The sequence below is a fragment of the Aphelocoma coerulescens genome, chromosome 2 (genome assembly GCF_041296385.1).
Source record: "Aphelocoma coerulescens isolate FSJ_1873_10779 chromosome 2, UR_Acoe_1.0, whole genome shotgun sequence".
In the NCBI taxonomy this organism is placed as follows: domain Eukaryota; kingdom Metazoa; phylum Chordata; class Aves; order Passeriformes; family Corvidae; genus Aphelocoma; species Aphelocoma coerulescens.
In genome coordinates, this window is record NC_091015.1 from 81393854 (window position 1) to 81409712 (window position 15859).

At 42.2% G+C, this 15859-nt stretch overlaps 1 protein-coding gene across 3 annotated transcripts; it reads right to left on the reverse strand.

Moving 5' to 3' along the window:
* Nucleotides 1–3330: 3330 nt before the first annotated feature.
* Nucleotides 3331–15859, reverse strand: LOC138106903 (serpin B11-like). Of its 3 annotated transcripts, none has more exons than XM_069008259.1 (8): nt 15480–15859; nt 10275–10452; nt 8796–8909; nt 8341–8472; nt 7350–7467; nt 6636–6778; nt 6265–6435; nt 3331–6140 (listed from the first exon to the last, which is right to left on the reverse strand). In XM_069008259.1, exons 2-8 carry the CDS (start codon nt 10443–10445, stop codon nt 5736–5738), a joined length of 1254 nt encoding a protein of 417 aa, XP_068864360.1. In that variant the 5' UTR covers nt 10446–10452; nt 15480–15859; the 3' UTR covers nt 3331–5735. The 3 variants fall into 3 exon arrangements, with proteins under 3 accessions (XP_068864360.1, XP_068864361.1, XP_068864359.1); XM_069008260.1 differs by having other exon boundaries at nt 6370–6435; nt 10275–10455; XM_069008258.1 differs by having other exon boundaries at nt 10275–10455.

Below are 15859 nucleotides of genomic sequence, written 5' to 3' on the forward strand. Positions count from 1 at the left end.
CAGGTGGTAATTACAGAGTACCTGATTTGTCTGAGGTTGCCTGTGAGTAAAGGTATCATTAGAAAAGTAGAGTTGCTGAATAACAAGAACAAAACGAGGACTCCTTTGATTTTCACTGGCCAGGAGGGCCCCCCTCCCTGTTTGTCAGACAACTGCTACAACAAATAATGAGTCTTATACAGTACATCAGAGCAATTAGGGTGATAAAGTATCTGTGGTAATCCACAGAAACTATAGCATGACAGAAAAATATTCTTGAATTTGAGAAAGTTGGAGAGATTTCAGACGTTACTGATGGTCTCAGCTCATCTGGGAAGCACCACATGAACAGAGTCTGATATTCATTCTGTGATCTTCAGGTTGTATGAGTCAGGAACCTATCGAAAACCAAGTAACACTGGATTTACTGGCAACAAGGTGCAGGAATTGATGAGTGTGAACTGTGCAGAGACCTGGGGTACCTCATGCTGGCCATTCAACTCACCAGGGAAAAGGGGAGCCCAGAACTGTTGTTTTTCCACTTGAACTTCTTTGTGCACCAGAAGCATTTCCATGATTACAGTAAACCCCATTTACACTCCAGGGAAATTTAGACATGACACAAAATAACATGAAAATATTCTTCATCTTTGGTTCACTTATCAGCATCCAAAAACAGCTCTAGCAATACAGCCAGTTCTGCCTGTTGTACCTTCTCTGCTCACACCCTTTCTCACTTGTTCATGAGCTTTGACTAACAGGAAATTACATTTGTAGGCAGGGATGTCTGCATGTGTCTTCTTAACGGACTTCCATAGTGTCAGGTGTTATGACTACACAGATAAATATTTCTGCATGGTGACCCTGTTTTATAATGCTGATTCAGGCTTTGTGAGTGATCTCATTTATAGTATTTCTGGATATAATTTCTTTGTGGCAATTTAAATCATTTTATAAGCCAGATTTCTTTACCTTAAGAGCAAGTGCATTTTTTAAAGCTGTGTGATACAGAATGTCCATACGTATTCCTCTCCTGGTTCTGCCTCAGTGCATGACTTTTCTTGTCAGTCATCGTTGTGGGATGCAGTAGAAAATAGGAAATTTCCTTTGCATTTTAAGAATGAGGCTGTTTCTCTATATTGCTTAGCCAGTGAAAAAGATAATAGATATTTTCATGCAATGGAGCTGTTGTTGTTAACTTTGGTTGGAAATGACAGAACTGTGGCTGGAAGGAGCTTTGAGATTCCTGGTGCATCTGCTGCCCTAAGGTAGGATGAGAGATCTAGATTACAGCTGATAGGTGTTTGTTGAACCTGTTTTTGAAGCTTCTAGACAAAGAGTTTCCAAACCTCTGTTCCATTTCTGTTCTTCCTTATTCCTGAAGTTTTAACTCAACTTTGTCCTAAGTTGTCCTGACTGTAAATTAAAACTGTTACATCCAGTTATCTTTAAACTTGGTATGTGCTGATGGCCAAGTTGTTCAAGTACTTATTAGTCAGTTTATCCTTTGTACAAGATGTAGCATTTGGGAGTGTATCCCTGGTCATAAAATGTAATTATTGTAGATGTACTCATAGCCAGGACCTTAACACTGTGCTAATCACACTACCCAAAACCTGTGGGTATTGTTAGCTACTGAGCTACTTTAACAAATTATGGACTTGGAAACTTGAAATACCCTTCAGGGCTGCTCAGCCCTGTAGCACATTGTGTAATTTTCACCACTCTGAGGAGAAAGGTACTGCTTTTGGCCATCAGTCTGGATGTTAAAAATAATTGCTCTTCCTCGTTCCTGCGACAGCCCTTGTGGCATGATTTCCATAGCTAGTCAAATTGTGCAGTGGCTCAGTAGTCCTATATGTTATTTGCATAAATGTTAGTGTGGATATTCTTGCCAGTCCTTACAGCTAGTGAAATCAGATGTATCATAGGTCCAGAAATGGAGCATAAGTATTTGCCAATATTGTGCACATATTGTTAGTGACCAAGTTCTGAAAACAGATTTGAAAATATCCTTCCTAAGCAGCCAAGCACTGTGAGGAACTGGCAGGTGGATAACTTGAAAATGCAGGGTCAAATTTTCAGCCAATGTAAACTGATTCAGCTCCAGATGAGGTGAGAAAAGAGAATTTGTTCCCATGGAAAAAGATTCTTCTTCAGGCCACAGAATAATATTGGTGTGTAAATGGTATGTTTTCCACATACTGCCATGGAATTTGTACAATAAATCATTTCATCATTCTGCAATTCAAATTCCTACATTCCTGGGGTAACCAAGGACTACTGAACTGTCCTGAAAATAAGTTCTCTACATCTCTTCACATTTCTGCTTTCCCTCAGTTCCACTGATTTTTACCATTGATAAAGATTTTGCTCTCATATTATCCTGGATAAAATTTGACAGCCTTTCTTTTCTGGCCTGGCTGTAACCCAGACACATCACCTTGTGAATCCCAGATACTTGTATCCCAGCTGGTTGTAAACCTTTGTGTATAATCTAATGGGGAACCTGTGACCAGTGTCACTTACCAACAACCTTCATAAAGCAAGATACTTTTACTATACAGAATAAGATATTTAAGAAAACTTGACTTTAACACATTCTGCTTCCAAGAACCACTATTTCAGGCAGAATGTGTAAAGTCGTCCCTGCTATTGTGTTCTGGATGCAAACAAGAATGTCTTGACAGAACATGATGTCCAATAGCTTCATTATTTGGCCTGGGACACCCGAGTGAAATCCATACACAGAAGTGCCTCACGTTGCTCCAGACAAAGGCAGGTATCTGACTGCAACATGCTGATGAAGGGACATTTAAGGGTGTGTGGGAAATCATGACACAACACTTCCCTTGTAGCTCTCTGTGTGCCAGTGGAACAGAGTCCCCATGGTACAGAAGCACACACAGACAGTGCTGATGCAGGGGGAAAGTCCCATTTGGCCCTTTCCCTAAACCTCCTTCTTGTACAAAGTAAACATTACCAGTAAGCCATGGGAGGTAAACAGGATCTGGAACACCATCAAATGCCTGTGGGGTGACTTCAAAGCACTGACCCTGCCTGCAAGCCTTCTCATTTGAGAGTGGGGAAAGTGTTCCTTCATTCGCAGAGCTGCAGTTTACTGTATATTTAAGATGTGGTTAATTTTTTCCTCCTGTATTTGTAAACCAGAAACAGGATGTACCCATAAACATATTCTCCCTTTGTCTGCTTTTGTGCTACACAGAGAAACAAAACTCTGTGTGCTCATTTCTAAATTGAGACTTCAAGACAGCCCTTTTTTCTTCCTGCTCAGCTGGAGAACTGGGACTGAATTCTGTTCTCAAACATGAGTGTAAATCTATCATAACTCCACCAATACCTGTTGACTGACAATTTAATAGCTTATAAACAAATGTTGTATAATTGCAGAAAATTGTATAGGCAGAAGAGACCAGAATTAGACCATATTTGCTTTTGCAGTACAGTTCAGCAACGGCCAAAATATATCAACACTGTTTTATCCAGAAATCCCAAAAGACCATTGTGCAAGCTGCTGTGAGCACAGTCAGCTCCATCCCAGTCACACTCAGTGCACCCCAGTGCAGACACAAGACAATTACATTAATATATTCTGAAAATAATATGGTACTTCAGAGGGATTTCAACCATTATGGAATTCTGGATCAGGAAATACTTTCCCCTCAATGGTCTCCCCTGTATTCTTTAGTAAAATAATTTCCCACTCGTCAGGCAGAGGGTCATAGAACTGGCAGGGTGAGAAATTATATACTTAGAACAATCTTCCTCCAAGGCCAAACACCTTGTGGTCTCCAAGGAGCATGGTTTTTCAGGCACATGTCAAACATCAGAGCACTGGAGAAGAATTTTTCTTAGAAAGTTTCACAGTCATACTAAAAAATCTCTACCTTTTGCACTCATTATTATTTTCAGAATGACAGGTCAGAGAAAGGAAGGCGAAAGACATTCAAGTTCCTGGTGGTGGCAAATTACACCTCGCTGTGCTTTTAGTTCACAGATGAAATACAACAGGCAAGAGACAAGACGTGGCAGATGTTCAAAAGCATTGAGTGCCTGAGGCAACTTTCAAATCAAGGTTCAAAAAAGCCATACCAATTAAATGCTTTGAATACTTTTATTGCTGCCACACTTTACTACTTACAAAGAGAGGGCCTGGAAAGAGTACCTGAGGAGAAGAGTGTGGGACAAACCTCTATGTATCTCCACACCCAACATCTGTATGGAGACTCACTCAGGACATGAGCATGACCTGTGTTCGTGGTAGCCAAGATCCTTACCCCCATGGTGGTGTTTAGGCACTGGAGATGGGGTTACTGGGGACATGTGGGGGGAAAGCAGTGGGGTTCAGCACTGAGCTGTCTCTGGCTTGGGACCTGGTGGCTGGTCCTGCAACACCTCCTGGAGAGTGGCCCCACCATCAGCCTTGTCATGTGGCTGAAGAGGGGAGGCATCATGCTGGACTTCTGATTTATACAGAGCATCATCCAACTGTTTAAACAACCCCACTGCAATGGGAGTTTTCATGGCTAAGAATGAAATAAGAATGAAATAAGCTCCATTAAGGGTATTCACTTGTTTGGGAAGAGCTCTAAACAGGAAAGGCCCATTATAATTTTTCCAGTTGTCTTGCCAAAGCAACTTGGTGTTTTCTCTTGGGGTCAAGAATATGGATATCAGGAAATGTCCATGGCACTTGATAGCAACGTGTTATTCATGTCTTACTCCTCTCTACCACAGTATTGTGCTCTCTTTGGGCAGAAGGAAGCAGAACCTGCTCTACCCTTAGGGGAAATATCGGCAAAAGAAGAGAATGTTCTTGCTTTGATTGTGTTTGATCAACAAGAGGAACAGGTGGTCAGCTCTGAACTTGTAAGGAATGTGGAGGTAAAACACTCTTTTGGTCAACCCTATAGCAGCAGCTGCATCAGTTCCTTCTTCATTAACCTTCACAAAGAAGACTCTTCCTGTCTGCTCCAGCTAGCTCCACACTCACTTTCATCTTCTCAATTTTTTTTCTAAATGCTGTACTCTGTGTAAACACGGTCATGTAGTCAACATCCTGGGTTTTTTGCAAGAACTGCTACATGGTTTAGAAGCACTGACCAACCTTCAGACACTGTTTTTCCCCATATAAAAGGCAGCCTACCTTACTATATAAATAATTAACCATCTTTAGGAATACACAGTTTCATATCCTGTTCCTGCAGACACCATGAAACAAAATTCTCTTTGGAGTTATTTGAGAACTTAGGACGGACTTAGGAGAGGTCATCCAAAGGGGTGATGGAGTCTCCACCTTTGGAATTATACAAAAGGCATCTAGACTTGGTCTTGGGCAACCAGCTGTAGATGGCCCTGCTCGTGCAGGGGAGGTGGACCAGCTGATCTCCAGAGGTTCCATCCCACCTCAACCCTCTTGTCAGCATCATTATTACACGGGAATGCATATGGATGCAGGAGTACAGGAGCATATGTGCACATCAAGAAAAAAAAATGTTATTCATATCCAGTGAGCTTAAGGTAAAATTTACTCCTTTTCTGGATTCAGATCAATATTTACCATTCAAGGAGCCTAGTGGCAGAGCATCTGATTCATAGGTTCTAAACAAAACTGGCTGCAGTTCATTTTTAAGCACAAACTAGCTGTCAGAGGATTAAGAAAGCATTTGGGAGAAAAATACAATTTCTGCTTTTCATCCAGGTGTTCCACACAGTGTTAGAAAATAGCCCTGATTTTAAGGTGAGCAGAGTTTGCCAAAGAAAACAATAGTATTGGTAGGATTGTGTCTAATAAAGAATAAGAAAGGGTGATCAGCCATGAACACCCCTGTGAGAGGCAGAGACCTGCTCACAATGGAAGCTCCCGTGCCAGCTGCCGCCACCGTGCCTTCCTCGTTGACTTCCACATATGCCTTATGGACAACGTTTGACAGCACCAGAGATTTTGCAAATGTCATTGCAGAAAGGTCAACTTTTGGTTCAGTGAAGATGTCGGTCATGCCCATCTCTTGTAAAACCTCGTTGAGGTTAAAGGTGCCTTCCAGCTTGAATCGGGGGAGGTAAACCTCCACTGTTGTCTCAAACATGTTCTCTGAAGAGGCCCACAGTATTAAATTTTCATAGGAAATTGTGCTTTCAATCTATAAGATGGGGGGGAAAAGGAGATTAAAATAGGTGGGAAGCTTTAGAAAAATTTAGATCTTTACCCAGTGTTAATTCAGACAACTGACTTCCAGGCCTAGTCTGTGACATGTACTGCCTTACCTGCTCCAGTCCACTGACAGATCCATCAGCCACATCTCCTGGCAGCAGGATGATCATGCTCAGTGACTTCTGAGCATAAGGGAGTTCAAGGATCTGAGCACCCACCTCCTCAATGTAGCCCAGTTTAAATTTGCCTTTCTGATACATCATCTGCACAGGTTTCTTTCTGTTCTATTGAAAAGAAAATTACACAGTCTGTTAGGCAATACAGCTCTTACCAACACCGCTACCCAGCAGGGGAGGCAAGTTCAGTTCCCAACACACCCATCTGTTACTCACAGGGCAGCTCAGCCCTGGACATTGTCAAGCTTTCTGAAATTCTCACAGAATCTAAGGTGAATAATGTTAAGATTTACAGAATGCAGATGTACCTGATTCAGTTTAAAATCTCTCTGAACTGTTTTTTCTTCCTCAAACTTGTGTTCCCAGGATGCTTTGAAGTAGAGTACATTCACGAGCACCAGCAATGTGTGTCCATCAATCACACCAGGGGCAAAGAGTTCCTTGATTTTGCCTAAAGGGAATTTTGGAACACAGAAGTATTTGTTAGTTGTCATTAAGACTCTGGACTGAGATTTAATTACTGGTCTGTGAACTTAGTTTTGGAAAAACTTAAAAACACATATTTAGCTTAAAAACACAGTTCTTGGTTTATTCAAAGAACAAAAACAGTATAGGTAAACAAATAAAAGATTCCTCTGCCCTGTTACCAGCCAGGGAGGATGGGGGAGCTGGGGGTCACTGAGCTATACCCTGGTGTTCTGAATCTGCATTTATGGCTGTTTGCAGGAGCAGTTTGTCTGGTCAAGCCTTATAGATACTACTGCAACTATCAGGCCAGGCATAAGGGTGAGAATACAAAAGTATTTGACAGCAAACGCATCTTTAACTCAGAAATAATTTAGCTGGTAACTTACCCTAATAATATTTCAAGAGAGGATGGGAAGACAAATGACCTTTAAACAGCGTAAGAGTGAACACAGAGAAACGTGAACAGGTCTCTGCTTTTCCTACTCTGGAATTTCATTTGTTGAACCCATGTGGGAAGGCAGTGATAGAATGGCTATGGTTTTGCTTTGTTTTACCTTGTGTCTCACTTTCAACCCAAGCATTCATTTTTCTTCTGGCAGCTTCAACAGCACCATGGAAGTCCACTGTTTGCAGCATTGCTCCATACAGTTCCTTGGTACACGTTAGAAATTGCTGTAAAGCAAAATAAAGATTATTAATTAGTCAAATCTATTAAGCATTTATTGCCTTTTGAAGGAAATCAATGGTTCAGTAGTATTTTAGAAACGGGGAGGGACCTGTTGAATCCATAAGGCAAAATTTCATTTTGGAACTGTCAAGCGTCTGAAGTTTATTCAGAGATTCTTTGAAGAAGAGATAATTATTCTATTGCATAGGTAAAAAAAGTAAATAAGTAAAAAGAAAACCAGAAGAAAGAGTCTTCTCATGGAGAACTGCATAACTGAGGTGCAGATAAAAAATTAAAGAAACAGAAAAATATGCAAGTTGTTTGATGCTTAAGTATCCAAATAATTGACAGAAATAATTGACAGAAAAGCAAAGACGTGACTAGCAAGTTAGCCATTCCAAGTAGTCTCAAGGCCACTCAGTCACTCGGTAGGAAAGGAGCGAGAAGTTCAGCACAGCAGCCCTGTGCATGAACCTGTACAACACCCCAGGAGATAACCCCTCTCCAAGCTTACTGCTGCCCCAGCTGTCCCACTTGCAAGGCCTGAAGTAGGCAGTTTTCAGACAGCTTGAATAGGCCATTTTTGGCTGTAGGTTCTCCTCTGGCTGAGGCACATGCCAAAAGTGAACAGGTCCCTGCCTTATTTTTGCTCTACAGCCATTGATAAACATAGGGTGGGTTGTTGTTTTTTTTTTTTAAATAAAATAAAATAACTGAAAGTTGAGAATTTTGTCTCTTTCCCACCAGCCCCAAGAACTCAGATCCAAGAAGTACATCGGGTGCTCCAAAATACACACAAGGGGGCAACAGTGAGGCTCACAGTTACGGGGAAGCTTGAGGTCATGGCCACAGCAGTTAGTAGAACGCAGGTGACTTACCTGCTGGAGTTCAAATCCTTGTTGTATAAAGAGATTGTTGGCCAAGGTTAAAATGTATTTCTCACCAAGGTTTCGTAGTTGTAAAAGCAGCACCTGGAACGCTTTATGGTTAAGGTCTCCCTCCTTGTTACACTGGGAGTAGCACAAGAACAACAATTAAAATGATTCCTCTGTATAGCTTTGGTTGCTAATTTGCATGTTAATTAGATACCACTATAAGGCTAATTCCTGCTGCACTGATTTTTAAATCCAGCTAGTCCAAGCTTTCTAGCCTGATCCTCCTTCAGATGAGATCACTGAAGGCTTTGATACAGACTTACTGGCCCTTAATAAAATAACACCTTGTGTACGGCATTTCCTAGAAGATTAGGCAGACTCTGAGCATGTGATCTTGACTCCCTCCAGTGGCAAACCCCAGTGCTTCACCTGCACTAACCCACCACGCAAGAACACACCTCTGAGAAGGAAGGCTGATCCTCCAGGCTTCCTTCTGGCTCCATTTCTGGAGCTGCACTCTCGTGATCATACCCAAGGCTCATTCTTCCTGCAGCTTTCCTGACATGGAGCACCTGCAGTTGAAGATAACGAGTTACAGCAATTGTAACTGGGATAAAACCATATTCCTTGTTTAAAAGCTTTGCTGCGCTGTATTGGGTACGTGTGTAGATTCACGAAAGACATTTTCTCAGTTTCACCCATCAACTAAAATGACAGACTTGAACTTGTTCATATATTCATGTTCAGACTCACATTTCTATATTAACAAACCAAGAAGAACTTGCACTTAATCCCTCAAAATGTTACCCTTCACTACCTCAAAATATTTGATATTTTATATTTGATTTGTGTTTTCATTGCTACAGTTACCTTAAATTTCAAAACAAAAAAGTTGCCCCAAGCAAAGAGATAAAAATAAATTTTCTTTGAAAACATCAAAACTGGCTTCTTGCAACCATTCTTAACATTTGCATCAACTTAGGAAACAGATCAAAACCACTGTGCTCTTAATGGAAGCCAGTCCTTGTTTCTAATGCACAAATATCTCAATGAAAAATTTTCAGCAGCGTCTCCATTATAATAGTGTTGAATCATACATAGATTTACTCTCTTTTTATAGAGGATACTGATATTGGGCAATTCCCATTACTTTCATAAAATAAGCAGGAGTCCCTGTCTAAAGGATTGATGTGGCATAGTTATGGTAGCCAGGGAGCTGCAGAGGTATTTTCTGTGCAAAGAGAACAGACTCTCAGAGAGTGTCTGGGTGGGCACCTGGCAGCCACAACAAAGGTCAACCCACCACACCCTGGTGAGAGCCTCTCCCTTAGAATTGCTGGTCTTTTACCATTCATGGGCTCATGTAAGAAAGGAGAAGAAAGGTTGTAGAAAGCAGAACTTGCACTGCAGGGAATAAAGGCACAGTGTCTGGTCGTCACCTCCTCCTTGCCCACCTGGGTCTCTGTGGGGTGAGACATTTTGACTCTTGAATGTCATAAGGGACAAGTGAGCTAATGCTTCCAGCCACCCAGGTGCAACCTCTTCAGGTGTCTGCAGCTCTCCCCACTGCCCACCCAGACTCCCACCTTCGGGATTCTTATAGCAACCACAAGAGGAAACGTCTGCCCATAATTCTGAAACAAAGCCTGATACTCTGCCAGCAGGCTGGGGGAAAGCCAGAGTGCCCCACTGTGCTGTATGACCTCCCCTCAGTCGGGCCTTGCTCTGTGCTCTTGCAGGGGGGCACGATGAGACCCACACCAGCAGATGGCAGGGATCATAGTGCTCCAAGCACGACTTTGGCAACATCTGTGCCTGCCCTTGTGCAGGCTTCCTGTGAGACACTCACACGTGTGTCGTGCTGGGATGCCCAACATTTCTATTAAAGGAACAGCAAGCAATGTGGAAGCACCTCACCATGGTTCATTCATACTCACTTTTTCTATCTGAGCAGCAGTGTTGTTTTTTGCACCAAGATGGATCAGGGCCAGGGCAATAGAGATGCTCATTGGAGAGAAGACAATATTTGTGTCCTCTGCACTTCTGTTGAGCTTTTTGTAGAGATCAAGGCAAAATTCAGTAACTGGTCTAGATACAGAGTCCATCATGAAGTGGCTGCTGAGTGGGAGCACAAAAGAATGAAGAAATTTAATGTATCTGGCCTAGCTAGACCACACTGTGAAGCATCTATCTGCTCCGAAATTGTCCCATAGCTGGTTGCTGACCATAATAAACACTTTTGAAATCCTGAGAGTTTTAATCAGCCTTGCACAGATCAGTCTATGAGGCACAGCAGGAGCAAAGACACAGAGGGTCTGCAAAAGGGACCCATGCTCAGAACATATGTAAATTCCTCAGAAAGGACCCTTTTTCTGCCTTATCCCATGCTGTGTCTTATTTCAATTCATGGTATTGAAATTAGACAGGTATGGATTAACATTTTCCTTGTCCAAACTGGTTTGATGCATAGAGGTGCATCAACTCTTTCCTCTTTTTACAACATACATTAGTGACAAACCTGGTGACAGAAACTAAGCCTGCATATAACCATGCGTGGTAACCAGAGCTGTGGTGAGGGGGTTTCAAACAGCAGGTTTCTAAAAATAAAATCACTGTCCATTAAATGTCTTCATACATGAAAAAGGGTCATTAACAGCTATGGAGACTGAACTACATATGGAAACACTAACAGTTTGAAATACACTTTTAGCTTCTTACAGTTTTCCAGGAGCCACAGCCTTAGGAAGGATGCCCAATTAAAAATTCCGAACAAAGTAATAGCTCAAGAGGCCTGAAAAGAAGCCTGTAAGTTCCTGCTCAGTGATATGACAAGATATCTGTCACTCTGTACCTTTGTACTAGAAACAGTACAGTCTGATACCTCTCCCATGGGTCATTTATGTTCAACCCGCTCCACTAAGGACAAGTTAGAACCAAGTTCAGCTTGGTCCTTGCAAGGAGGAGGCCATTTGAAAAAAGGGGGATAGAATCTCCTTTCCCAAATCTTAGGAGAATTGTAAAGGTGTTGTGTAGATACCAGTGGGATCACACAAAATTTTCTGGAATTATTATACCAAAAAAAAAAAATAAAAATAAAAACCAAAACCACATCACTTTCAGTATCAAACAAATATTTTGAACAAATAGCACTGGTCTGTGTTCCAGAAAGATTATTTATTTAGGGGAAAATACACAGCCACAGTATGGAGACAAGTCCTTCATGTGTCCCGTGGCACAGATCTGGCTGTCTCTACCTTTCAGCCTGCACTGGGGCTTGCATGGGTCAGGTCCAGAGAAAGCTGCCAGAGCTCCTCTGTTGAAAAAAGGAGTGAGTGCACAGCCAAGTGGTTCTCCCCAGTGCCCACAGATGGCCACAGCACAGCAGGCACTACTCTTCCTCAGCCCTGTCTGCTCTGAAGCTGCAGCCTGCAAGTTGAAAGTTACACGAGGAGCTCCAGTCTATGTCACCAGAGGTTAAACGTGGAAAGAGGCTGGTGCAAAGCTGAACTTCAGGACCTTTTATCAGCAGGGCACTTTTGCAGCCTGTCCTGGGCTGTTGGTGCCCCTCTGAGAGTTGTTTTGAGCCCTCTGGGGTGGGGGTTTCCTGGTACTGGGGACCTGCAACCTATTCCAGCCAAAACTCTCCTGTCATCCTGCTCTCCCACTGTGGCCCCAGTTCTTCTACCACAGCCATCGGTCCCTCCCTTCACAGAGAGCCTGACCTCCACAGAGTTTTCTTTATTCAAAGAGCTATTCAAAATGCCTTGCACTGTTCTCAAGATGCAGCATGCATGCTATCTCCAGCTCAGCCATGAGCCAGGCATGACTTTATGTTGAAAGCTGGGACTCGGGTGTCAGAAGTTACCAGGGCATTCAGAGTTGATATGGCTGAGCCAAGATGCAGCATTTGTCTGTGAAACCATCTTAGCCTGCAGCAAGAGCCAGACAATGGGAATGAAGTCAGACCACAGGAAAACAGAGTGAGCCTAAAACAGATTGCTGCAGAGTCTTGGAAGAGGTGGAAAAGTAAAGTTTCTGAATATATGAAGGTACAACATGTGGCAAATGCAGACATTTCTTGCCACTTGACTAACTCAAAAAGCACAGCAACAATCAATGCTTCATCCTGTTTCTGAGTGATGCTCTGTGGAAAGAACCTGTGACACTGAAAGAAAAATTCATAGATGTTTCATACTGAGACTTCTGTTTTACCCTGGAGTCCAGAAGTACTTCACATAAGGACCTAATACAAATGGACAAAACAGATGAGAAATATCCAAAGGGTTCTCTGCACAGACAAATTAAAGATGAGTTTTATCTCATTAATTCTGAACACAGCTGTTTCAGCTCTGGTGCTAGTAATATGTAATGTAATATGTTAGTTTTATGTAACATGGTTTTCATTTTCCTTTTAGTAATGCAGTCATCTGAGCACAAGACATTGCACTAAATAATTTCTCTTTTCTTCCACCTTTGTATCCTACTATCCACAACCTTCTGAAAACAAAACTCCGTGCATCTTCAGTGCTGAAGTTTGTAGTGCTATACTCCCACATGTCTTGAAAGATCTGAAATGGAGCTGTGAATTCAGTCACGGTAAATGTAGGGCATGAGGCATTTTGTAGGTGTGTCCCAACTTCAGAACGAGTCAAGGAGGAAAAAAAGAGTTAATGAACTTACTCAGTGGGAAGAAGGCACCTCCACCCCACCCTGCAGGGAAAGGACTGAGTGCCAAGAAAGGAGGGAGAGCCCAAGATCTGTGAACAGGTTTTAAAGTGAGCGTCTGGCCCACTGATGTGGCCACTCCTTTAGCAAAAACAGCAGGCTGTCACCAGAGAGACATCCAGGTGCAAACACTACAGCCAGCTCCATAGCTTTGTGAGTGGGAACTATTTAGAGAGCTGCCCTAGAAATCCAGAGGAAGGGAGGGCAGGTACGGGCTTGTGGAGAAACTTTCTTACTGTACAGTGAAAGGATTTAGTGACTTTCCTAATCTAAAATGGGGGGGGGGGGGGGGGGGGGGAAGAAGCATATTAATGATTCCACGCCACAAAGACTTCTGTGTAATCTGTGTAATAACTCAGTCAGACTCCTGCAGCTACTGCAAGGACCACAGCCTTTGTAGAACATCCACAGGGTGGACAGCAAATGGTAATGTCACTTTCAAATAATCTTGGAGTGGTAAGGAGGGATGATCCAGGATCAAAAGAAGTGTTCCAGGAAGTTCATAGAAACTGTTCCGCACTAGCCACGGCAATTGCACTGAGTATTATTAATAGTGCAGAGCCCCTGATGACAGGAGATCCTTTTCATGATGGTTCAGCAGCTTGAAATATAGTCTGGCAAATGAAATTACTGGCACTGCAGTATGTGAGCAAGAAGCTACCCAGGAAAATAGCTTCCTTCAGAAGAAACCACTGCATACCACAGACCTCGTAAAAATTACAAACTTCCTCCACGGCTATGTGAAATGATGAACGCTCCTTTCCTATAACTATTCATGATCTGTTCTCTCTTTATAGTTTGTTTTTGGCTAAGGGTAGATGAAATCAAAATAAAAAATATCAAGGGATAAAAAAAAATCTGTGCTGAAAACTGTCATAATTAATGGTTGTATTAGACTATATTATTCAGTCAACAGGAGGAGGCAGTAAATAGGGTGGAGAAGGTAAGGGAGCCGTAGCCTTGCTGTTAAGGTAATTCTGTATTTCCAAGTTAAGTAAGAAGGAACCTGTTTTGCCTGATGCCACATGATAATTCCCATTGCATGTTTTACTTATTCAATCTGTGTCCCATTAAGGTGCTTTAATATACATTCATTTCTCCTACACAGAGGAAAATAGAATTGGCAGAAATTACATGGTTCTATCCTAGAAAAAGACAACATGACAGACAGTGCTGTCTCCTCACATGACAATTGGTAGAAGTGACTTTCTTATTTTTCATGACCATTCATAGAAAAATGTGATTCCAGGTGTTTCTGTGCTGATTTGGAGTGAAAGGGACAAACACCACATAAGAAAAATTAAATTTCCTACAACAGCAATTCTGATCATCTCTAAGTGGCACAACACATGCTTTAAATCAAAAACCAATGCATTTCAGTACAAAGCAGCTTTTCAAGTGAAATGGTGCCAAGTTCATTTTCCAAACAACCTGGCCTCTCAGGATGCTACTTTTATGCCAGAAAGCTTTTGTTAATTTGCATCAGTCCCTCTGGTATTTTACATACCTCTTTCTAGGCCAGTTATTTCTGCATAAACAGGCATGGAGGTGCATTGGCCTCTTACAGGCTGTACAGTGGCAAGTTATTTGCTGTGCCTGTGTGCAGCTGCACAGGCATCTCTGCAAGCTTCTAAACATCATTGCCAAACCCAGGAGCTCATATTTTAATAGCAAAGACTGGCACCCCCACTAGCAAAACAAAATCTGAATACCACTCCACCCTTTCTCTTTTACAGCGTCATTGTTTAAGAACATAAACAACTTCCCTGGCAGTGGGAATCAGTGTAAAGGGGAAATGCCTAAGAACCCAAAGAATTGCATGCCCTCTCTCTCGTCTAGTGAACATTTCAAGGCTTTTTCTTGTGCCATGCAAACATGAGTAAAGAAGGAAAATTAACCTGTATCTCTCATCCTGTGGGTCAGATTGTCCAGGTCACCAGCACCATGACTTTATAGGAAGCTCGTTTCTACCAGAGTGAGTAGAGGTGCTCTGAAAGAGCCTGTCCGTCAGCCCTTCTGGAGACATAGGCAGAAAAGCATCTACTTTCTCATACAAGCCACTGAGCTCATCAGTCTTGTGGCAATTAGACTTAGCTGGGTGGACAGAGAGATTCTGGGGAAATATCAGATTCAACAGCCTGTGAAATGTAGGCAAGAATCTTTAAATGTGTCCCTAAAATACTCATTCATGTCCCACTGAAGACCAGCTCCCTTTGTGTGAGCTCTTGAGCCACCTGAATTTTAGCAGTGTGTTTTGCTGCTTGCAGCCTGTAAAGGTATCTCTCTCTGCCCAATATATAAAAGGGATGTTTACTTTACCAGCCTGTAGAGTACTTTGGATAAGGGAAAAAAAAAAAAAAAAAAAAAAGCACAGTTATTTTGGAAAAAAAAAAAAGAAAATAACATAGAATCTTTACCTTCTTGCCTGAAGAGGTTAAATGAAGACGACAGCTGAGTTCCGGAGCACGTTCCGGTCAATACTGTATTAAAAAAAAAAACCTCCCCCTCTCTTGTGGGAAAGTTCAGCCTCTAACCAATGATTGCTGATAGCAGCATCTTGCTGTTTAATGCAAATGCCATCAACATGAAGTTTCCCCACAGAAGACTGGGAAACCTATATCTAGCAATATGCTATTAGCATTTCTCTCAAGCTGCCCAACGAGTCTGGCAGGCAATATCTGCTGGCAACATCTCCTGATTGCAATGCCAAGTCACTCTCAGCTGGAAAACTGGTCATTAACCCTGGAGACCCATGGCTACACTGCTGTGCTTAGTCCCTTTCAGATTTTGATGGGGT